This window comes from Myripristis murdjan, chromosome 15, assembly GCF_902150065.1.
Source record: "Myripristis murdjan chromosome 15, fMyrMur1.1, whole genome shotgun sequence".
NCBI lineage: Eukaryota > Metazoa > Chordata > Actinopteri > Holocentriformes > Holocentridae > Myripristis > Myripristis murdjan.
The window spans coordinates 7,533,282-7,558,912 of NC_043994.1; the positions used below are offsets into that span (position 1 = coordinate 7,533,282).

Genomic DNA, 25,631 nt, shown 5'->3' on the forward strand with positions numbered 1-25,631 from the left:
GTGAAATTCCAGGACTAAAGACAGGGATATATTGGGATATTTGGGACAAAACATGAATTGGCCAAAATTAGACAGTTGGTGCTGCCTTGACCAAAAGATCAGTTGATAACTTTTTTCTTCCGTTAGAGTGCTTGTTTTTAGCTGTAACTAATATGCTGCATTCATGGGCTGCTGAGGAAGTCTGACATTTAGGAACTTCCAGGTCTGCTGTTAAACAGCATTGCTTTCATGTTCTGTTTTGTCGGAAAACTCAACACCAGCACACAGAGCACATGACTGAGTATATATGAAAACACAGAGCATTAACTGATGCTGAATGTTTCTCTAACTTCTCCACTGCTTGATCACTCAGATACAGTTCATACTGTAATGAAAATCAAGATGGATTGGTTGATGAGACCACCAGGAATGCAAATCACTCGCTTGCCACGAATCCCATTTCATTTATTTCATTCATAGTCACACATTTGTAGTACAAACATCTTACATACAATCTACAGTGAGGATGATACTGCAATATCATTGTGTAGTCAGGCCACTTTGTGTGTAAACCTGGAGGAAAAGATGGAAAAGTCTGTGAAGTCATGAACGTTGTTACTGGTTGACTTTGATTAATGACAGCGTCCTTTTTCCTCTTTTATTTTTGCTCAAAAAATGCAGTTTGAAAAACATCGATCAGGTCCAAGATGCGTAATGCCTCTGAGACGGAGCAGGCTGATCTCAGCGTCGTACCCCTGGTCACATTCACTCCACTGACACTCCTGGGGCTGGAAACAAGCCTTTTTGTCCACCATCCACTGTCATTTGTGGGTTCCAGAAGTGACCAGCCACTTTCACTGTTTAGCCAGCCAAACTGATGTTCTGAACAGACCGTCCAGACAGTAGCAGGGGTGCCTGCCAACATGGATGGTAGAGTGCATAACAATACCAAACGCACCAGCCATTTGGCTGCTGTTTCCCTTCCTGTTTAAGAGGCAAACTGGTCTCAGATCAGCACACTGTCCAGGGTGCAGAGGAGGAATCACACGGACAGTGGGCAGCTACTGTGGCAGGTAACCAACCAGGCACTTTATAGGCTGAAAATCATTTTAGAGGGTAAATGTGAAAACAGCCACTGAATTTTGTACTGCATTACCCATCATCATTTACTTTCTATTTTCCCAGTTCAGTCTTTGAGGAAGCCTCTCCCCTCCGTTTTTTAAACTGCTTGAATTAGCCATCAGCTTCTCTTCTCACTGTGTTTGTAGTTGCTGAAATGGTTCATTACACTGCAAATACACAACGACGCAAAACACATGGAGGGAAAGGTTGCTCCCGTGTCCTGGCTTCCTGGTCTGAGGCCCTTGAAGATATCATGGTGGTGTCATATAGTGATCCAGTAGCAACATCTGACTCATAAAGATTATTTAAGTCATAAACTGGAAAACAAAGCTAAGTCGACATTTTTTTCTGCTGAAGAGCAGAATTTTTCAGTCTCGTTTGAGGACATGAGTTCATTACAAAAACATACCAGAGGGAGATTAGGAGACTCTTGCAAAATTTTTTGTACCTCAATTTGCTTTAAAAGCTCATTTTTGGGGGAAACAGAGATACCACACTGGTGTCCAAAAATGCAAAAAATGGGATTGAATTTAATATATATGCAGGCTGACCAGTCTCAGCCAATGACTGAAGGCAATAAAACAGACAAAAATGGAGTACGCACTGCACAGTGCTTCCATAGTTATTCAGCAGCTTGTCAGTCTCAACCTTCTCTGAATGATTACTTTCTGAGGAGTTTTATTCAAAGTTGTATATATACACAAGAAAAACAAAAGCGAGCACAAGACCAACTGTGGCTAACATCTTGGATTTATCAGAGTTCTTGGCTAAAACTACCTATGGTGTAATGTTGCTGAATAAGCCACAGCACTAATCCAGTGTGCAGGCAAACGTCTACTTTATTGTCTTGCCTTTGGCATCAGGCACCTGATGAGGAGTCTGGACGTGTGCACATTAACTCCTCCATGCCTTGTAGTCATATCAGTGTCCATCCTGTAGGCTTAACTTGACACATTTCCATGTTTAAAGCCTTACAATGCATTTACCTGTCACCCATTCATTTTCTACAACCAAAGAGATGCTGAGCAGAGTTTCCTTTGTGGCTGGTGAAGAAAAGGTTTGCAGCAGCTGAACTTCTGGGTGACTTCTGCCCACCAGCACAACAGTCAAGTACAAGCTCTGCTGCAGTGACAGCCATTAAAAAAGTCCCTGTCCTGCATTCATTGTGCCATTTTACCGCAGCTGGTACTGGTATTTAAACGCCGCTACAGCCTGTTCTTTGTTAATGGTGGAAATACAAATGAATAGTAAGACAACACACTAGTCTTTCAATCTGCAATTTGAACCAGAGCATTTTCCCTCTTCTACTGGCGGAAAAGAAAACAAAATATGATTTTTTTTCTTCTTCAAACTATTCCTATTCCTGTACTGGATTTGTTCCCCCCTGCTGCTGCAAACCCTCGAGTGCTGCAGCTAGCGATCAGGCACTGTGGATGATCAGTTCTATCTGCTAGCAGTGTGAGACTGCATCTCTGAGGCTTTTACTTGCCAGCTGGCCTGTGCTGAGCAGCGGTGTCAGTAAACGTGCTGAGAGAGGCCAGGCAGTGTCTGTGGTCCAGACGCAGAGCCCAGCAGCACAGGGACCAGTCTCATCAGGTCTCGCAAAGGAATGCCCAAGTGGCTGCAGCGCAGCAGCATGTCCCCCAGTGAGGTGCAGCCTGCAGGGAGAGAGGACATGGCTTCACACAGCACCAACACAGCAACAGCATCAACTTCAAACAGTTTCAACTTGATGCAACTAAGTTTCACCCAACGTTTCAGTTAACTGAATGATGAATAATGAATAATGACGGTGAATTAGGGCCACTGTAGGGAAAAAACAAAAAATTGCAGAGCTCTCTTCACTATCTGGACTTTGAAGAAACATTGCTGTGACTTGGGCCTATGCAGAAGAAAATAATATATATAAAATATAATATTGTGATTCTGGGGTAAAATCAGCGGGATTTCCTTGTTACTAAATCCAATTACAAAGTAGAATCTGATGAGGTCATCAGCTGCAGGCCTGATACACAGCGAGCAGCAGCAGCATCTGTTTATGTGGCTGATCCAGCCTCTCAGAGTCAAGCCATGTACTTCTTTGGCCAAAAAGTAATCTTTAGTAATCTTTATAATCTTAGAATTTTCAAGTTTTTTTTCTCATAAATTTACCACTTTAATCTTTGAAATTCTGAGGTTTTTTTTTGTTTTTTTTTTCTCAGAATATTACCCCTCTTCCTCGGCTCCATAATTTGTTGTTTTCCCTACAGTGAACCTAATATACTGCCACAGTTCCTTGTCCCATAACTAAATAAATAAACAAATAAATACATACATACATACATAAATAAACTAATCTCCAGAGTTTTTTCCTCATAAATTTGTGACTTAATCTCAGAATTTTTGAGTATTTTCTCATAAATTTGTGACTTTTCTCTTGTACATTTATTACTTGAATCCCAGAGAAAATCAACGTTTTTTTTTTTTTTGTTTGTTTGGTTTTGTTTTGTTTTTTTTCCAGAATATTACCTTCCTTCCCCTGGCTCCGTAATTTGTTTTTCCCCCTATGGTGGTCCTAATGCGCCGTTGCAGGTACATGCAACTCTGACAAAACTCAGTTGCAGGTGTTGCATGAAAAAAGTGTCCCGTGTAACGTCTGTGTGTTGAGGTCACACTATTCAGTTTTCTCTGTGTAATCTGATGTAACCTCATTCCAAAGCTTTAAAAGTGCCTGATAAAACAAAAACTGTAGGAGCCCTGATGGAAAAGACCTGCTCGTGTGTTTAGGTTTGTGATTCTGTGTACTGTATGTGGCTGTGTGTTTGCATACAAATAGGAGGGAGCGTTCTCTGTGTGAGTCTCTTACCCTCCAGCTGTGTGTGTGTGTTCCTGAGGCAGGGGATGGAGCGGTACACCAGGAAGCAGGCCAACATGGTGGACTGGGTGTCCTTAGTGAGGGCCTCGCCCCTCATGTAGGACCTCAGCACTGAGCTGTTGTCTGGAGGAGGAAACACACACAGCGGCACGTCTTCAGTTGAGCTTGCATTTCTATGCAGGGCATCTGCAGGTTTCAGGAAGCCACATTTAAAATTTCTTTGAAAACATCTTTTTTTTTTTTTTTTTTTTTTTAATCTGACATGTTACTGAATTCAAAACCAGTTTAAAAAAACAAAAACAAACAAAAAAACTAAATAATTTACTAAAGTTGATAAAAAATCACTGCATCTCTGAACATGGTTATTTCATGCTCCTGCTTTTTGATTTAGTTTCAGTCTTTTGGCTGAAATGCATTCTTAGTCCTTTGAATTATTAGTTTTAGTGTGGATTTTGTTGATGAAAACAAGTATTAATCTTACGTCTGCATCATGTTTCACATTTTTTCTTCTATAAATTTCTCATTAAATTATTTGTTAGTGACCAATATACACAGATTAATCTACATTCCTCATGATAGCTTTCTGTATTTTCTATCTAGTCCATGTTTTTACACTGCAGTTAATATTAACCAGAAACTTTGTCCATTCTGTTGCTATATTTCATTTAATTTTCATCTTTACCACTTTATGGTTGGCAGTTTGTGGGTCATTTGTGTGTTGTGTTTCTCTGTGCTTTGGTGTTGCTTTCACAGCTGGGGTTAATAAAGGAGTTTATAAAGTAGATCTCATCGCCTCTTCTCAAACAGTACAAAGACTGCACTTTTATTTGATCATTTTTAATATTTGTCATTGTAGCTCTAACAGGCGCTCCCACTGTGGTCCATCATAACATTTCATGACTTTCTGTAACTGTATCCACGTTCTTCAAGGACCTACAAATATTCCTTGTTAATGTGTTAAATGTTGTTTTCCTAGAGGGGTGAACAGTTTCCACCCTGGTTTGGCTGAAAGACCTCCGGTCAATGCAATGAATGTGTGAAATAAATTGTTGAACACATTCTGGGATATTCTTTAACTCCCCGAGAGAATTGACCAAATTCCTTAACTTTTCCTGTCGAGTGTACACCTCCCAAAACTCCTTGACATGCCAAGAATTTCATGAGCAGCAGGAGCCTGAGGAACTGAGGTGGACTCAATATTTTACACAGAGATTCAGCACCCTTCATTCACAAATTCACTACAGCGATCATGCCTTTTTAAGACCGAGGAGAAAAAGACATAAAAAATAAACAAGATACATCTGAACATATCAGACCAGACCGTGGAAAAAAATGAAACCGTTGGAGCCAAGCTAGCTGGTGTTTCCTTTGAACAGTCTGCCAGTGCTGAGAAGTTTCATGAATGTGAAAGCTGAGGCCTGTTTATATAATCACAGTCTGGTTCAACTACCTCACCTGTTTCCCACGCTGTGTGTGTGTGTGTGTGTGTGCGTGTGTGTGTTTGTGTGTGTGAGAATGTGAGCTACTAATGGAATGTGTTTGTTTGAGTCTATGAGCATGGACTGTTTAAACCCATGATATTAGTGTGTTACACCCTAGATAACAAGCTGAGACACATCTAGGCTGTGAAATATTCAACGAACTGATCCAACTCCCACCATCTTCCCACAAATACAGATTCAGCAGGCAGTTTGTGTTCAACAGCATCAGGAAATTTAATTTCTGGCTCATCAGGTAAAAGGCTGGCAAAACAAAAGAATGTGCCTGCCAAGAATAATTTCTACTAGACAAAATGTCTGATATGAAGAAATGCATTGCCCACCGTACTGTGTGCAATGGGTCCTTGGCTGGCACTGATGTTTGGCTCAGATTATCTGGCAATGAGAGGGGTTTACAGATCCAGATACCTGATAATGTGAGCGGTTTACAGATCCAATCGTACACCTTCCAACTGTTTGCAGACTCATTGGGGTTGCCCATAAAATTTTCAAACATCTTGGAAATCAAGGATTTAAAATCTGTATAATTACCACACCACTCTCCCTGTGGTACCACATTAGCCAATGAGAGAGACAAGGCTGCCATTGCCAAGCAATAGGAAACATTCTAGCCCTTGAGGCAAATGTTAACTAGCATACTACTGTTGACAGATAAACGATATGGGCAAAAGTATTGGACCACCTCCACATCACACCTATAGGAGCTTTTATGTCATCCCATTTTTAATCCATAGGCATTAGTATGGAGTTGGTGCCCCTTTGCAGCTAGAATAGCTTCCACTCTTCCGGGAAGGCTTTCTACCAGATTTTGGAGTGTGTCTGTGGGAATTTTGCCCATTTATCCAGAAGAGCATTTGTGAGCTCAGACACTGATATTGGACCAGAGGGCCTGGCTCACAGTCTCCGTTCTAGTTCATCCCAAAGGTGTTGGATGGGGTTGAGGTCAGGGCTCTGTGCGGGCCAGTCAAGCTTTTCCACACCAAACTCAGCCAACCATGCCTTTATGGAGCTTGCTTTTTGTGCTGGGGTACAGTATCTATGTTGGTACAGACAACAAAAATTCCAGAGCCTGAGACATTTCTTTCTCCAGTAGCAAGTTTCCAGGGGGATCAATTTACATGTTGCATATTTATCTACAAGTTGGCAGACGTTTAGGTGCCACCACTCTGTGTAGAATAGGGATGGGCGATATGTTATCGTTTGCGATATATCGTCAAAAAAATTCCCCACGGTAAGAATATGTCATCTCGCGATAATAACGATAAACTCCTGTTGATGACGTAATTACGTGCGCAACGCACTCGCCGCTGGCAGCCGGCAGCTCACACGTGTAGCACAATAACAAGCATGGCGGAAGGCGGGGCTGATAGTGAAGAGCTCGTTGCTAAACGAGGCTCCAGCTCGATTATCTGGAACTGGTTTGGCTACAGTAAGTCTGACGAGGAGCAAACATCTGTCATATGCAAAGTTTGCAAAAAAGCGGTGATTACAAAGGATGCAGTACAGGTGTACTACTTAAACTTAATTGGTATAGTTTAGTAGCGTATTTGACTACAGTAAGTATTATTTTTGAGCAGTATTTGTGGGGTTCTCAAGACTGAATGTGGTGATAGATTTGTAGTCAAAAAGATGGAGTTGAATTGTTTTATATTTTTTATCGTCACTTTTATCGTTATCGCAATAAATACCAGAAATTATCGTGATAAAATTTTTAGTCCATATCGCCCCTCACTAGTGTAGAACATGCATGACAGGCACCCAGTCCAACCTGTCTCCTCCCCTCACCTGTAAGCCAGTTGTCCAGTGTAACATCCATCATGTTCTTCATGACAGGCAGAAACTCGGAGGTGAGGAGGGCCCCATTGCGGCTGGTGGGGCCCCGCAGCACCCTGCTGTCCCACAGCTCCACCACCAGACGCATCTGCCACAGCGGGAAGGTCTGGGGCAGGTCACTTCGGCGCAGAGCACCCACTGCCTGCAAGAGACCAGCAAAAATGCTGATTATTATACCTGCACATGTACTATAATCATGTTTTGTCTTGACCCTAGACACATTAAGCCATTCTGTCCCAGATGATCTGAAAGGTCTGGGTGGTTCATAACATAGCAGCAGATCATAAGTGTCCTAAACCTGAAGAGAGAGGAATAAAGTCTTTGGGGGTAAGAGCAACTTGGAGAATTATTCAGAGCTGGCTGAGGTTTAAGCTCACCAAGTGCCTTCTAGTTTTACCCTTTGTTTATCCAGGGAAAACTGATAGAGCACGCTTGCTATTTTCCATGATGTCCTTCACCTTGACACAATTCCACACACAGCTCATCAGGGAGCTGCCCAATACAAAATCAGACTGAATTATGGCTGAACCAATTAATCAAATTAATATCTCAATATCCATGTGAAATATCCAAATCGCAAGAGCTGCAAATTTTTGGTCATGGTAAAATGTGTGACAGAAAGGCATTATAAAAGAAGTATGAATGAAGTATAAATGAGGAAAAAATAAATCTTCCAGGAACACTGACGCTGTCTTATGTACACAGTAGATAATGTGTATTTGAAATACACATCTTGGAATTTATTCTAAAAAAACAAAGAGTCATTTCGGGAGAAGTTAGATGGTAGGACTCTAACCGCTGAACACATGTATGTATCCTTCCACACACCGTTGAAGCTGTAGGTAGATCCGACAAGATTTCACATCTTCTAAAACGACTCTCATTTGTTTTTTTAAAATTCCAGAATGTGTATGTCAAATACACACAAGCTAACACAAGTGCTACCAGTAGGAACCAAACCACTGGATGTGAAAACGGTATGGAACATCTTGTCTCAGTCTGAGTATGTTGGAAACAGGGTATTTTACTCAAAATGTAGCCAAATGAAGTGTAACTGTCCACCCTTTTATATCAAAGAGTGTCTAAGACTGGTACCTATCACATCAGCTGTTGAGGCAAGGGGGAGCGTTACTGACCATTTCCCCAACAACACATTTCCGAACGTTTATTTATTCTGTTGTCAAAGATGTATTTTGAGGGGAGGAGTACGTCATTTTAAAATCGGTAGTTTCTAATTTTTAAATATGTCAGTGAGTTAGTGATGACAGTGTTTCCCTCTGGGACAAATGGTGTAAATAAGTAAAATAAGTAGTAATTCTGTGAGGCTGAGTGCTAAACAGAGAAGCATCAAGTAAGCAGACAGGCACAGATACATAAAATATTAGTAAAATATTAACTGCCAGCATGTCTGAGTCACCTGGTATAATAATAAACCTTAATTAAACAGTACTTTTGGCATTCCAGATTGTAACAGTACAATCAGTAATAAATAAAAGTCAGCAGGACAAATATGCAGTGACAAACACATTCTCCATTCTCTAGGATCGTTTTGGTAAACACAAGTGTGTGCGTGTGAGTGTGTGTGTTACCTGTTCGATTGCGATGTATGTGGGCAGCATCTCTGGGCTCTCCTGGGTCACACACTCGTACAGCATGGCGGAAAACAAGGTCAGAGTGTCCTCTCTCTGCACACAACACAGGAAAACAATGGGTTTGTGTGCTGATTCAATAAAAACACAGACAGGTTACAGACATTTCAGTGCACATTTTCTGACACAATTATCTAACTGTAGTTATAAAATGATTATGAAATTGAAAAAAACTAATTAAAAACGTGCAATATCAGATTCCAATGCTTTTTTTTTTTTTTTTTTAGAAAGTAAGACAAAATGTTTCCAGTTTGCCAACTCTCAAAATTTTGGCAGATATTTTTCCTCCAAAGTAACAACAGATATTTTATCTGCACATGATGTAGAGGGGCTGCTGGTGCTGCTAAATCAGCTTTTTTCAGGACAGAAGTACTTGTCAAGAAATTCCAAACATTAAGATGAGATTCTTATATAATGACATTGATTAATGATGAACTCAATAAAGAAGAGCCTCCATGAGTTGAAGAATGTGGCAGTTCATTCATGGGAGTAGTTGTCCTCTCTTTATATGAAATCACTTGTAACTTTTAACTGCACACACAGTATAAGAAAAGGTAAGCATCTTCTGTTTCATGGAAAGGGTGAAAACATCCCTGTAGCCTTAATGTTCATTGCAGAATAATGCAAACCGCTGAAAAGCACTGAGGCAAAAGGGGCAGGGAATTCAGAGATAACTATGAAAAAGAACAGGAGAGACAACAAACGGACACACAGATAGGCAGACAGCAGGTAGAGAGACATACAGAAATATAGAGACAGATAAGCAGCCAATACATTCAGACAGATGAACATGGACACATTTCACACTAAATTGAAACCCAGACGTCAACAGAACTTGTAATTAACTGCCAGGAAACACATATTCAATGCAAATGCAAAGAAAAGGAGGAAGTTAGTAAGATGGCTACAGAGAGAGAAAATCAGAGATGGTGCATTTGAGCTGATAGATAAACGGAAAGAAATTAATTTCCTTTTGTCCTTAAATTCAATTACAGAACTTTATGGTAGAAAATTACAAATTTGCTTCCATTTCACGGTGTGGGCTGAAACGACCAGCCACTGAGCTGTCTAACCAATTAACTCACGGCTGTAGTGGAGCGACCTTTTTGTTTTTGCCTCAGAATATGGGAGTCAAGTGATTAACAAGAGGATTAAACACCGGTCATTAAGCACAATCTATACACTTCACTTAAAAGGTGGTGCTGTTTGCCACGTGCAATCATGGACTCCAGCGACATGATGTGCTGATTTAACTGCTGGCTCCTGCATTTTTTTCCTAAAGTTGTGCTTATAATTTAATATCCAGTATATTCCTTTTTTCACGCATGCAGCAGCTGAACATGAGGATGCTCATAAACAGCTTTTCCTGAAGAACACCTGCATCACAATGCAAAACATTAGCTGAAAAACTGGGGGAATGCAAATACGCCTATTTAGATTTTCAAGGAGGAAGGAAGAAGGAAGATTTGTGTTTAGCTGGACCCACCACATATTAAGACAAACCTAAAGCTGGTTATCATTGTGGCTCTGTCGATCATGTTTTCTAATTGGTTGAAAAGTCTGGTTTCCATTCCAGTTGAGCAGGAAATCCAAGAAAATGTATCTAACAACCTGATGTTTCTGGAATATACCTCTCAAACATACAGCAAATACTGGGAATTCATGGAACAGCAAAAACCCTGTTGGTTGTAATTAAATGTAGCCATATCACATTCAGGGTTTTATGTTTCTGGGTTGTTTCTGTTGTTGGTGCTATTAAGTAGACATGACTATAGGCTCATTTTACATTACTTCTGATTGTTGGAGCTGACTAGAGGCTCTATCCGTTATGTCGCAGGAATGTTTTTGTATGTCGCAGGTAAATACAATAGCACAGTGACTGTAAGAACACAGAATATTTGGCAAAAAGTGGGATTTATGTTGCGTTGAATTCTCACGTGTTTCATTCCATCGGAGGCTTTACAGAAGAACTCAGCAAAGGAGACCAGGGCTGGCTCTGAGGTGAAGGTGGAGATGGCTTCAGGCTGAGGAGACACACACAAACACACATACAGAGGGAAACAGGTTGCATTATTTTGACAATTCAAATTCCAAAGTGGGAAGGAAACCAGAGAGACCCAGGGGAAATGTCTGCATGGTTTTGGACAATCCAAAGTCAGGGGGAAGAAGTGAAGGATGTTAGAAGTAAAGTGGAGAGAGAAATAGAAAGAGGAAACTGTGGCTGCAGGAAGGGAGGATGGGAGGGGGAGAGGGAAAATGAAGAAGACAAGTGGAATGACTAATGTTTTTTATGCAGACCTGCAGGCGTATTGACAGAGTACACAGCGGCACATTGCAGAGGGAACAGGGAAGCAGGCTGTCAGGAAACCAGTAATATTCTGTCAACCACACAGCTGACTGCTGAACCTGCAGTGACAACCTGCCAAAACTGACCAGACACTCCCAGCCATTAGGGAACCAGTTATTTCACCTCTGTTTATAGCCTGGTGCCCCTCAGCAAGGCACTTCACCTCCAGTTTCTCACTAGAACATGCTCATTGCCTTATTCCCATGAGTAACTGTCCAAATGGGCACGGAAAAAAATCATGTTGAGATATTTCCACATTCCCATTCATTCCATCCAGATACCACGGAGTTTCATATGGGAATAGGTTATAGATATGTTGAATATCCATGGAAAACATCAGGAAATGCTAGCAGTTCATTAAAAAATACTAGCCAATGGCTGCAAAAAGTTCAGCTAAGGTCAACTTTTCTCAGCCAGCAAGCTCAATGTGTGTCCACACACTGGCCAACTTCTGCTGGTTGCTGAGCTCGACAGGATATAGACTTTTGGAGTTGTTAATTGGGTTGCTGACAGTGTGCAGGCATGGTTAGCTGGTGTTACTTGCTCTAAGTGGGTGTTATTTGCTGATTGGTGGGTGCTAGATGGTGTTAGATATGAGTGACTTCTTTAGGTTTGACTAAACTAGAAACAAGTTGTTCTCTTTGCTCCAAAACTGTGGGAGATTTGGCTTAAAGCAAAACACTTCAAGCACATAAATGAATGCAAACAAAGTGGATTATGTCAATATAAAAAACAAGCCCCTGTACCCATTTTTGGAGGAATCAAATGAAATAAAATGTCTCTTTTTTTGATGATAGCTTCTTTTACTGGAAGGTAGATTTGGCAGGTAGTGTCTGGAGGGAACATCTAGATAGTAACCATGCATCAGGAAGAAACAGGCTTATTGTACAAAAAATTGTAATTGCACCACCACCACCAAAAAAAAAAAAAAAAAAAAAAAAGGGCACCGGGACTTCTTGTTTTTTATATTTAGATATTTTAATATTTATATAATTTTGGGAGCTGTTGTGTTGTGGAAGTGAATGGAGAGATAGAAACAGTATTGTGGCACAGCAGCCCAGGGGAGTACAGAGTAACTACTGAGAATATTTCTCCACCATGTGGACTCACACCCAGGGAACTATATAACCCAACACTCTACAAAAGTTCAGTTTTGCTTTTAATGTGGGTGACAACAATGAGATGTTCCAAATGTGAGATCGAAGTAAAACCGGAAAGTAGAATTTTCAAACAAGACGTCCATTTTGAGGATAGATAGTTTGTTAGTCTAGTTAGTTTGTTGGCTAGATATTGGTTGTGTTGTTGTCCGTTATTCAAAACTAATCACAAGGGGACAGGTTCACGAAGGACAGCCAATCAGCGTAGTTGTACCTCTGTGTGACCTCACCATCACCCACAGCCACCTGTTAACCTAAACAGCCCCACACATATTCTTGCAGAAAACTGTCTAAGAGAACCACACCCGGCCCCGCGGGACTAGTGTTTACCTTGAAGGCTCTGACTCCAGAGTTTCGGTGGTTGACAGTGGAGGCCAGCAGGCTCTTCCAGCCCTGTGGGTCGTCTTTGTAAGGCAGTTGGCCTGCCCTTAGCTTCACATACAACACCCCGTCTCTGGACAGGATGGACCTGAGAGTGAGACAGACGGGCAGGTTTGGCATTTGTATCAAACTACTGGAGTGTGTTTCGAAAACAATCATCATCAAAGATGGAGGATGGATAAAGATCCTGGAATTTTGATGGTTTGGTGGATCCACCCAGGACGCATCAAACGGTGGCTCAACTGACCACAGCCAATGGGAAATGCCAAGATTCACTCAGAGAACAACATGCAGCGTATCCTTCAAACAGTGTTACAGTCCACAATACGGAGCAGGTCGAAAAACCTGTGAAAAAGGCCTGCTCTTGCTTTCTGTAGAGGCTGCACTGGTTAGAAATTCTGCCGATTCAACTGCTTTGATCTGCTCAAAGAAATAGAGACCCTCTGATTTTGTCCTGAATTGATATGAAATGCTTTTAATTGAATAATTCATGATAATCCATGAAGACCTAATGTTGTGTTGATTTAACCATATTCTATGAATTTAAACTGTTTTTGTCAATGTTTTTTTTTTTTTTTAAATAATAATAATGGTTAAGTAATTCCGTTTTTTCTGCTTTCACAAGAGAGCCAGTAAAAGGAAACAGGCTAGAGGAAGCAACAGAACGTCTTATAACCAAAGCCTTGAAAAATCTTTGTTACAGTTAAATGAGTAATGTGTCATGTGTAACGTACTGGCCAAAGAGGGGAGAACTGCCAACGTACTTGTTTTGGAGGACTCCCAAAACAGCATGAAGAAATGGGCAGTGGCGGTGCGGTGGTTTATTATGAGGCAAAGGAGTGGAGAATGTGTGCTGTGTGTTTATGTGTCGGTAAGAGCGCTAACCACAGCAAGCGATGGAGCTTCCTGTCACACATTAAGACAAGTGTTTAACTTATGTGATTATAAGTCAGACAGAAAATGTGATGGTATGAAGCAGCCTATATTATTGTTCAATATGACATTGGCTTGGTTAAAAATCAATTACATCCCTTAGGAATAACCTCTAGCAATGTAAGAATGTGACATGGGACTGTACTACATTCTACTATATTTTCAAAGCATTCACAGGGACATTTTACTACATTTATACAATTTGTTATGCAGCTGTGGGATTAAACTGTTTTATAGCCTAAAATCCCTCTTGGAACATGTGTTCTCCCCCTTATCTTCATTGCTCTGTCATACCTAAGGCTGATTTAAAAAGCCAAATCAAAGGATCAGGGCGTTCACTCGATCTGTCTTTTTCATGGAATTAAACAGGTGGTCCCTGACAACTTTTACACTTTTACAGTATTTAAAGGCTCCTACACATTTTCCATTTCAAAATTCCATACTTTTCCAGAGCAAAATTTCCAGACTTCTCGGTAGGGCTGAGCAATATATTGATAGTATATTGATATCATCTGGGATTTTGGATATCTGGATATTTGTAACATCATGATATAGCATAAGCATTGTCTTTTCCTGGTTTTAAACACTTCCTTACAGTAAAGTGAGGTACATTTCTTAATGTTTCTTCAAACGTATATATCAAAAACCTCTGTGTAAATAATAATCAAAAAACTCATTTATCAAAAATGCCAAACCCCCAAAAAATCATCTCTATATCTATATCAAGGTATTTGCCAGATGATATGCCCAGATGGTGCTTTTAAAACCTGTGTGCTTTTTGTCTTCTGTGTGACTACAAACGGCTGCCTCATCCATATCTGATATACAGTATCAAACCATTTAGCACATAATTTACACACTGCTTTTTCTATAAAACATTGCTTCTTCAAAAGGAAAAATGCATTATAATCCATTTGTTGCTACTTTTTCTTCATTTCTCCATACATTTCCAGACCTTGAAATGATTAAAAATCATATTCCAGATTTTCTGCATACTTTTCTGAACTGCGGAGGAGTCCTGATATTTGTTGATTCTACAAGTGTATCTCAAAAATTTAATTTAAGAGGTTTCAAGTATTCTAGATTCATTACACTTACAGTGAAATGTTTCAAGGCTTTTTTTGTTTGAATTTTGATGATTACAGCTTACTGCTGATGAGAATCAAAAATCCAGTATCTCAAAATATTAGAATATATAAGACCAATCAAAAAATGTTTTATAATTTCATAAAAACTTTATTTCCAGTCCAGACAAGCTGAAGGCCATTATCAGAGCGGCCTGGGCTTCCATAGCACCTAAGCAGAGCCACAGGCTGATGGCCCCGACCAAGTATTGAGTGTGTCTATTTCTGTATTTGTGATTGGTCTTATGTACTACTGGAATGTTCTGAGATACTGAATTTTTGATTTACATCAACTGTAAACTGTAATCATCAAAATTAAAACACAAAAGGCTTGAAATATTTCACTTTATGTGTAATGAATCTAGACTATATGAAAGTTTCACTTTTTGAATTAAATTACAGAAAAAAAATAACTTTTCCATGATATTCTAATTTTTTTGAGTTATTTGAGACTTTTGACTAGACCCTCTTCAAGCTCCCCTGCTAGATCTTCAAAGGTGGCATTAGAAGTCCCTCTACTTACTTCAGGTGCTGCGTTTCTTTGCTGAGGTCGATGGACAGTTCCCAGTACCGCGGCCCCTTCACCTTGACCTGCAACCAACCGATAATTTCAACTTCATCTTGAAGCAAATGTTTTATATCTGTCTTTACGATGTCTCCTCCCCTTCATTACTGATTTAATGGATAACATCAATAACCAAACACAGGCTTCTACTTGATTCACCTGGTCAGTATATTTTAGAAACAACAGCTGATTCTACTTTTTTGTATAATACTTATATTGAAACATGGCTTCAGAAAGAGCCAGTTTAAACACAGTCAGTTTATCTCCACTGAGACTGGCCAGTAAAAATATTTAATACTGTTAATACTGTGAGAAGTGATAATCAAAACCAATGTTTAACGGTATTCTACAGCCACATCAGTTAGATAACCTTCAACTACTTGACAGGGCACTACCCATTTAAAACTGGGCTCATTGTTGACTGCGCTCAACCAAACCTTTGCTCCCCAGGCATTACCCGTTTGAGGAGGTGGAGCTCAGGAAGCATGGTGGGAGCCATCAGTTCCACCGTGGTCTCCTCATACCACTGGGTCTCCTGAAACAAGAGGAAACACTGTAATTAGAACACAAACACAACACCCACACAACAACATACGAAATGTAAGCAAAAACTGACAATCTCACAGATTGACTAAAACCTAAAGATAATAATTGGGGAAATTATGTTTTTTGTTGCTCTCGTCCACAGGGAGGTCAGAGTTAGGTCTGCACGATATTGGAAAAAACTGCCATAGCGACATCAGAACAGGTGGAGAGGTATTAATAAACTTTACAAATGGACTTTTGTATCACAGTTGTGTTATTTCCATGTAATCTACCATTTTGCTCCACTATTGTTACTGTTGTTATCTTCTCAGCCACAGTGGCTCAGAATAGTAAAACTCTCAGACTCAAGCAACAAACACATTTATTTGCACTGGCAAGATGTAAGTAGAGATAGATCTAGATACTGCAAGTTGTGTGTGTGTGTGTGTGTGTGTGTGTGTGTGTGTGTGTGTGTGTGTGTGTGTGTCCATGTAATCAATTTAATTAATCAGGGAACAGACCAGCTCCGTGACATTAACTTTTTAACTTTTAACCAGCACCAGAACAAGGTACCATTGATAACAGGAATGCAAGCGCTCAAAAGCTGCCTCGAGTCACTGAACACCTCCCTCCAACATCCAGGCGACAGTATCTGTGTAGCCGCATCAAGTGACATGCAAGCACTATATGCACAGTGATCAGTTCACTATGTGTTCTGATGAAGGGATGCACTTGACAACCAAACAACAACAACCAAAATAGGCAGGATGCATTTTCAGGTGGTGCTTGGCAACTAGTGGTTTTATACACTCATTAACTGCACCCATTCACCAGAGCATGACGTGACTTTTCCTTTTGTATCAAGCAACAAAGAAGTTCTAGCATGATGTTCAAGTTAATTTGCATTACTTGACATCACATGTCCTGCAACTATTGCACGCACAAAGATATATGAAAAGATTTATTATGTAGTCCTAGTCAGAGGCTAAAGGTAGGCTCAGCCAGTAGCTGGTAGGGATTAGGCGTCTTTCTTCAGGACACTTCAGCGAGGCAGATGTTTGCCAGTAGGAAGGTTTGAATATGGCTGCTCTGGTTGAAAGACAACCTCTGCACTCATTACAACATGCTGCTGCTCGGCTTGTCAGAGTCAATGCTTTTGAATCTTGTATGTCTATGAGGGAACAGTTTGCCCAAATGAAAACTGATTTATTTTTTAAGCTCCATGTTTGTACAGCCATTAAACACACAGTGAGTCAGCCACTGCCATTCAAATCCTACCTCAGTGCTGCTTCTAAACAGTTAGGCCCCATTTATGCAAGCTGTAAGTCTTACTATCAACCAACTCCCAAGCTAATGCTCACACCAAGCTAACCCAGGTAGATTATCTAACCTACCTAGGGCTGCACGATATGAACAATCACTACAGTTGGACAGTCATTACTGACGCGAATACAATGACCAATATCTAGCCTGATATGACGAGTTTGATTTACAGGTGTATTGATATATTACCCAGCACTCCTACAACAACACATTAACCTTTCTATCTGCTTTATGCACCAGTCACATGCCTTTGCCTCCTAGTTTAAATATTAGCAGCGCAAATATTGACCTGCCTACAAATCCTTAACAACCTGCTTCTCCAGGGCACCATACCTCCCCAGCCTCTCTTATCCACTTTAGCTGTAAAATGAGAATACTTCCAACATATCCTGCCAACAGACAAAAAGAACGGGTCAAAAACATAATCCCTGTCCAGCTCCCTCAGTTGAAGTAATTATATTTGGCAATTTTAGCAAGCTAGTTAACATAGAGTGTTAGCAACTGTAAGTGCAAATTTATATATTTAACAGTTTGTCAAAAAGGTGTATTGACAGATTTAAGGTCATGAGAGGCTGATAATAGCTCTTATTAGCATTGTATGTTGAGGATTATAAACATGTTGAACTTAATGCTGTGCAGCATTTACAATGTATGCTGCAATTATGATGTCATGTCAGATAAGTGCACCATGAAAAATTTGGAGAATTGTTGCCCAAGTTTCCTACAAGGAATTCTGACCTGAAGGCACATTCCACTGCATTTCTGCTAGTAAGACGTCAGGATTTTCAACCTCTAACTTAGCGAGGGAAAAAAAAATCCATATGCAATTATTTTAGCCATCATAGAAATGTTATCAGCAATCGGGCTCACAGAAGAACACAATCAGAAACACAAAAAGTGGATTGTCATGATGGCTAAGGTCTAAAATTTGGTGCTGTATTCAACAGGCTGCCAATGCAAAGAGTCTAAAATGGCACGGATGTGATCTGGCTTCCTTGAATTAGTTAGAAACCAAGAAGGTGCCTTCTGCACAAGCTGCAGATGACCGAGAGCTTTCACTCAGTCCATGGCCTCTTGTAGCAAAATGAATAACTTTCTTAAGAGCAGTAGAGGAAAAACTGTATCTGATATTTCTGATATTTCTCAGGTGAAAGAAGCAACACTGAATGACTTTCTTAACCTGTAGCCCAAAGCAGAATTCCGATTCAAACTGCACTCCCAAATTTCTTGTGGCAGGTTTAATATTGGCCGAAAGTGTTCTGCAAATGCCCTGAATCCGGATCTGAAGGGTCCAAAGAGACGTAAGAAAACACGTCAGATTTACTGGTATTTAGCTAAAGAACTTTATAGCATATCCAGCATTTAGTATTTGAGAGGCAGTTTAAGAGGTTATTTAAGTAGTTGGAGTCACTTGTCTTTAGGGATGCAGACAGCTTGGTATTGTCTGTGTAGCAATAAAAGAGGGAATATATAGGGAATAGAAGGCAGTGAAGAGCTGACCACTGAGCGATGCCACATTACAGATAATGACAATTGTAATTTTAGGGTGAATTATTACTTGAAGCCACGCTAGACCTCAGGAATATCTCATGTAAATTACAATTTAATTTGGTGGATACTCAAAAAGCATAAAATGCGTCTGTATGCGTCATAAATGTCTGCATCTCTCTCACACAGGGAGTGACGTTATGAGTGATTGATGTTCACAGCAGCAGGCTGAGCTCTCTGATGTGAATTAAATTGAAATGACCAGTGCTGTCAGGGGTGGTCCTCTCCATGGACAACAACCTCTGTCTTCAACCTTCAGCCATCCTTCACCTGTTTAAAATATTGCAATAAAACACTGGTGGCTTGACTCCACTGTCAATCGATGTTCTTACTCAAGTCAGTTTTTATGCAGTGCCCGGCCCTTGGAAGGTCTGTTGAGGATCTGTCCTGTTTTTCAGCATCATTCCACTTCATATTCATACAGATCAGGCTGTCACAACTGGAAGCTTCCCAGTACAAAACATACTGCTGGCTACCAGAGAAACTGATGGTTGAAATGTCTTGGTTTCTGGGGGAAAGCAGAATGTTTCTCCTTCACATTCCCCACACAGATTATCCCAGTTGATCTGGAGCCATCCTACTGCTTAAACTTTCCCACCTCCCCTTCCTTTGGATATAGGCATTTCTCTCTCTTCTCTTCTCACTAGCTGACTTATATTCCAGTAATAGTCATTAAAGAAGTGCCTGTCCTGCATCCATCCTGTACTAGTACAGCAGCCACTGTTGCCTACTCTATCTCAGATGTTATAAAAAGAACTCAGCAGAAATGCGGTACCACATAACTATTGGCACAGTCAGTTACAAAGTATAAACAGTTTATAATTGACGGAAAAAAGTTACAGTGCAGAAAGTACTCAGTGCTGCATTGAGATTGGAGAACAAAGTGAGACTTCAAAAATAGCCACATCTGTACAGAGCAACACTAAACACTCACACAGTGAGATTTAGGATTTACCACTCCTATAATTCAGAAGCTATTTACTGCATCTCTAAAGATACAACTTCAGTGTATTGCAACAACAATGGCTGTCTTTAATTACAAACCAAACACGCCAGGGCAGAAATACACCCTAAATGTTTGAAATAGTTTGAGTGCTACAGACAGACTGGGGCAAAATGATAGCTGAGTAAATATGGAATGCCAGAAAAAAACATGAGGAGCATTTAAGTATCTGCAATAATCAGGGTGGGGCATAAGTAACTGCTGCTGATTAATGCCTGGTTCATGGTGCATGTGGAAATACAAGTCAAACTATGTATAATCACACTGACATGATTACAAAATGACTAGGCCCACTGTTGTCTCATATGAGGTCGCATACCACCTGAAATTTTAAAGAATGCAGATGGCATGACAGTTCCTCTGTGTCCATAACTCACTGAACTGGGGCTGTTGGATAACTTGGTTGTGTTTTTTTCTTGTTGGGGCTTCGTGGAAAGCTGAATTTTCCAACAGCACTACTAAAGTACAGGAGTTTTCATGTGGTTGTCATGAAATATGCAAGAAGCATGAATGCCAAGGGACATGGACAGAGCATCTGTGGCTCCCGCATGTCTAGCCACACAGAAAGCATGAACCAGGCCTAAGCACCAGAGACCAGTAAGATTCTTGACTTTTGTCTCTGCTATCCACATTACCCTAAAAAGCCAAACTAAAGGAACTACTTGAAAAATCTGTGAAGAAAAGGTGAAAAAAGGGGAAAGGTGGGGGAAAAAAAAAAAAAAATCTTAAAAGACCATTCCACTGATTTTGCATGTTGAGCCTGATAAATACAAAATGTATATACTTCACGTTTCTGCTAATCTTTTCCCAAAGGAAGCAGTCGTATTTTCCTATCTTTTCTTCAGCCACTGGTTTCCACTGATTCTACGACGGTAAGAAAATGAACTTTCAGAGACTTCAAACTATCTTCATACCAGTATTCCCTTTCCATCACTGTAATAACGTTGTCCACATTAGTTGTGTTTTGATGATCTGAAATTGGGTGAAGTGAATCGGTCCCTCTGCCAGGGAAAACAGTCTCCAGGAAAATGCTTAGTACCATGGTTCATGAATGGCAACGACTTTGTTAGCCAAAGAAGCAGAACATTACGAGGTGTGTGATTTAGTCAAAAATTCAGATTTGAAAATGGAGGATTTTGATATGTTGTGAAATCTTTAGTACCCCCACATGATTTGCTAAGTGGTTTGTTGCGATGTAAAATGTGGGGTAATTACAGTAAATGGACCAAACATTCAAAATCACTGGTATGGTCCTTTTAAAGAAATTCCATTGCTTGTGTCAGCTGCTGACTTGTTGTACTCTGTCTGTATGTTTTGTGACATTTCTGAAAGTTTCATTAAATGGTATCAGTCTATTGATTATGTCGTTGAAATCAATAAAACTCAAGCAGTGCTACTACCAAGATCCTGATACCATCAACATGCTCAGTGTTACCACAGTAGGAGGGTTGTCGTACAGTACAACACCTTCTACAGTTTGTGCATTTTGACATATTTCTAAAAAAACGCATCATTCATTCCTTCACATGGTCTAGTGCATTTTTGCAACTAGTGGACTGGTGTTGGCTGAACAGTGTGAACAAGTTTGGAACTGCGTACTGGCCTGCAATACTGAGTAAAAGAACATATATACATACATACAGTACATATTGTACTCTACTGTTTGAGTTTGCATGTGTGTGTGCATGTGTATGCATGTGTGTGCATGTGTGTGCATGTGTGTGCATGTGTGTGCGTGTGTGTGCGTGTGTGTGAGAAAGAGCTTATCAAGAGGAAGTGAAAAGTATGGACAGAGCTGACAGGAACATCTGTGACGTACAAAGAGTAAATTCGTTTGATACAGCAGGCCATCAGAGTTCCTCTTATCATCACTTTATTTAAAGACACCTGAAAGTCTCTTGTATAAAAAAATGGTCAACAGTCTGTAATTTTTTCTGTCATGCTTTTTAATAATGCTAAATGACAGTGTATATTCTGATTAATCAGTCTGTGTTCATGCCTAAAAAGGATTTCAGTGATGTTGGGGGTGCTTTAAAGCTGGGTTGTGACTATACAGTGGTGGAAAAAAGTTTTCGGACACCCCATGCATTTGTGAAATATTGCATTAAGAATCACTCTTAGGTATTAAAGTGCAATTTATTTTGGTACAGTCACAGCCAAAATACTAAACAAATCCTAAAAAGCCATTAAAAACTTAAAACTGATTGGTTCCATAAAAATACATAAGAAATTTTGAGTATTGGGTCATTTTGGTACCAGTGATGAAGGTCATTCTTTTTATTAAAAGACACAATTTTTGTTGCCAAGCTTGGTGTCTATATAAAGCCAGCACATTTGAAAGTTCTTCAGACACAAAAATGGCTAAAACAAGGAACCTAATGCAGGAAACACGCCTGAAGATAAAGATTCTCAGCCAGGAAGGGTACAGCTGCCGCCAGATAGCCAGGAAGTGCAGATGCAGTCCTTCAGCAGTTGGATACACTCTGCAGAAATACAGACGAACTAACAGCTTGGAAGACAAACCAAGATCTGGGCGTCCAAGGGTTTCTTCAGCAAGAAATGACCGCATCCTGATCCGCATGTGCAGGCAAAACCACCGAATGACATCACAGGAGCTTCAGCAGCAGTGGTCAAACCAAACTGGTGTCCAGTGTTTCATCCGCACTGTACGTGGCCGACTTTTAGATCATGGCTTAAGGTCCTACAAGGCTATCAAGAAGCCCCTGATCAATGAGAGACAGAGGCTAGCCCGGCATCGTTGGGCCCAGGCACACAAAAACTGGACAGCCAGGAATTGGAAGAAGATTCTGTGGTCAGATGAGTCCAGCTTCCAGCTTGATTTTCCTCCTACTAAAGTGAGGGTATGCAGAAGGCCAGGTGAAGCATTATCTCCAGCATGTACAGTACCTACTGCCAAGCATAGTGGAGGCAGTATCATGGTTTGGGGATGCATGAGTGCTGCTGGTGTTGGTCATCTCACTGTCTGTGATGGCACATTGAACTCTGCCAAGTATTGTACCATTCTCGAAACCCACATGCTCCCTTCTGCGCGTGCACTGTTCCGTCGAGGAAAAAATTGGATGTTTCAACAAGATAATGCCCCTTGCCACACATCCAAGGCCAGTAGAACTTGGCTGCAGGAGCACAGTATCCAGGTCTTAGAGTGGCCAGCTCAATCCCCGGACATGAGCCCCATTGAAAATCTGTGGTGGATTATCAAAAGGTCTGTTTTAAACCGTAAACCAAAGAATTTAGAAGAATTAAAAGCAGTAATTCAAGAAGAATGGGACAAGATTACCCCTCAACAGTGTGAAAGGCTCGTGGGGAACATGCCAGCCAGGATTAGAGCTCTAGTTAGTTAGTTAGTTAGTTAGATACTTTATTCATCCCGAAGGAAATTCACAGCTTCCAGCAGTATCCACAGAGTACAAGATTAAGTAAATCAAAAATAAAGAATAAAGATGACCCTCGAGATCTAAGGATCTAAGTACCAATGTGCAAAAAAACAATGTGCAAAAAACCAATAAAACCAGTGTGCATCGATGTATACAATGTATTTACAGTATAAACAGATGATAAATAAATAAATAGCGCCCAGATGATAAATAGATGATAAAAAGCCAATAAAACCAGTGTGCATCAATGTATACAATGTGCCAATGGCAGGACTACTAAATATTAATTTGATGATGTGATGGTTTATTTATTTTTTGTTCAGTTTTGAACACATTGTCTGTTATTTGTTGACTATAATACCGACAATGTTGAGAACTGACATATTTAAACTGTCAAGAATTTAGTTTTGTTAGTTCATTCATTCATTCATCTTCTAAACCGCTTATCCTCACTAGGGTCGCGGGGGGGTGCTGGAGCCTATCCCAGCGCTCATAGGGCGAAGGCAGTGAAACACCCTGGACAGGTCGCCAGTCCATCGCAGGGCGTTTTGTTAGTTTTTCTTGTAAACAATAAACCAAAAAATATAATTTATATTTGTTTGTATCTGTCTAATGCAGCCACACCTTTTGAAACACAAAAAAGATTTTTCCACAAATATTTTATGATAATATTTAAGATTGTGTAAAATTTTAAGGGTGTCCGAAAACTTTTTTCCACCACTGTGTCAGGCAAAATTTCAGAGCAGCTAAATTTGTGGCTGAGAAAACCTGTTGAAAAAGATGATGAACATCAGCATTGTTTTCCCATGGTAACTCCACCTGAAAACGGTGTGAAGAGACACATATTTGGCTTCTTTTTAATTTTTTTAATTAATTAATTAATTAATTAATCGAGTTCATGAAATAGCTCATCAAGATGAGCAGAGTGGGAGCTTGCCCAGCTGAGGGGAAAGGGCAGGACTTTGTTTACTTTGCTGCCATAAGGTGAAAAGTTCCATACTGCAGTCTTGAGGGTGTATTCAGAAACCTACCACTTGTACTGGCTTATATAGTCCAGTAATTTTATGAAAAAACCTAGGACAAATTGCAAGAGAAGCAAACACAACTGATTTTGTATCCTCAGTTTGTCCTGAGTGAGGGGAAAAAAAGTCCCAAGAAATCCCATTGGTGGAAAGTTTTGAAAATCACCTATTTATGACCATATATTACCAAAAAACACTGTTTTTAACACACAGGGGAAAGGGGTTCAAAATTTTACTTTCAAATATCACTATAAAAATTCACAAGTTGATTACACACACAAAGACAAGAAAAAAGGTCAATTACAAGTTCTTTGAATTATTCTGTTTTCACATGCATATCACACATTATCTGATTTGATATGCGCTAATAAGGAATATAAGGAATAAATGCCAGAACAGATATTTAAACAGTGAATTAAAAGGTTACTATATACAGTACAGGCCAAAAGTTTGGACACACCTTCTCATTCAATGTGTTTTCTTTATTTTCATGACTATTTACATTGTAGATTCTCACTGAAGGAATCAAAACTATGAATGAACACGTGGAGTACTTAACAAAAAAAGGTGAAATAACTGAAAACATGTTTTATATTCTAGTTTCTTCAAAATAGCCACCCTTTGCTCTGATTACTGCTTTGCACACTCTTGGCATTCTCTCCATGAGCTTCAAGAGGTAGTCACCTGAAATGGTTTTCACTTCACAGGTGTGCCTTATCAGGGTTAATTAGTGGAATTTCTTGCATTATCAATGGGGTTGGGACCATCACTTGTGTTGTGCAGAAGTCAAGTTACTACACAGCCGACAGCCCTATTGGACAACTGTTAAAATTCATATTATAGCAAGAACCAATCAGCTAACTAAAGAAAAACGAGTGGCCATCATTACTTTAAGAAATGAAGGTCAGTCAGTCTGGAAAATTGCAAAAACTTTAAATGTGTCCCTAAGTGGAGTCGCAAAAACCATCAAGCGCTACAACAAAACTGGCACACATGAGGACCGACCCAGGAAAGGAAGACCAAGAGTCACCTCTGCTTCTGAGGACAAGTTCATCTGAGTCACTCAGAAATCGCAAGTTAACAGCAGCTCAGATCAGAGACCAGATAATTTCCACACAGAGTTCTAGCAGCAGACCCATCTCTAGAACAACTGTTAAGAGGAGACTGCGCCAATCAGGCCTTCATGGTCAAATAGCTGCTAGGAAACCACTGCTAAGGAGAGGCAACAAGCAGAAGAGATTTGTTTGGGCCAAGAAACACAAGGAATGGACATTAGACCAGTGGAAATCTGTGCTTTGGTCTGATGAGTCCAAATTTGAGATCTTTGGTTCCAACCGCCGTGTCTTTGTGAGACGCAGAAAAGGTGAACGGA

The 25,631-nt window shown here is 40.2% G+C and overlaps 1 protein-coding gene across 2 annotated transcripts in view; it reads right to left on the bottom strand.

Annotated features, from left to right (window-relative positions):
* Positions 1-428: 428 nt before the first annotated feature.
* The window catches only part of anapc1 (anaphase promoting complex subunit 1), a 101,601-nt gene continuing 76,398 nt past the window's right edge, over positions 429-25,631 (bottom strand). For both annotated transcript variants that reach the window (XM_030069903.1, XM_030069902.1), the window contains exons 46-53: positions 15,901-15,978; positions 15,402-15,469; positions 12,771-12,909; positions 10,874-10,960; positions 8,877-8,972; positions 7,240-7,429; positions 3,947-4,078; positions 429-2,759 (exon numbers count right to left, since the gene is read on the bottom strand). In XM_030069903.1, coding sequence (XP_029925763.1) covers positions 2,617-2,759; positions 3,947-4,078; positions 7,240-7,429; positions 8,877-8,972; positions 10,874-10,960; positions 12,771-12,909; positions 15,402-15,469; positions 15,901-15,978 — 933 coding nt within the window. In that variant the 3' untranslated portion in view covers positions 429-2,616. The remainder of the gene's footprint in view (positions 2,760-3,946; positions 4,079-7,239; positions 7,430-8,876; positions 8,973-10,873; positions 10,961-12,770; positions 12,910-15,401; positions 15,470-15,900; positions 15,979-25,631) is intronic.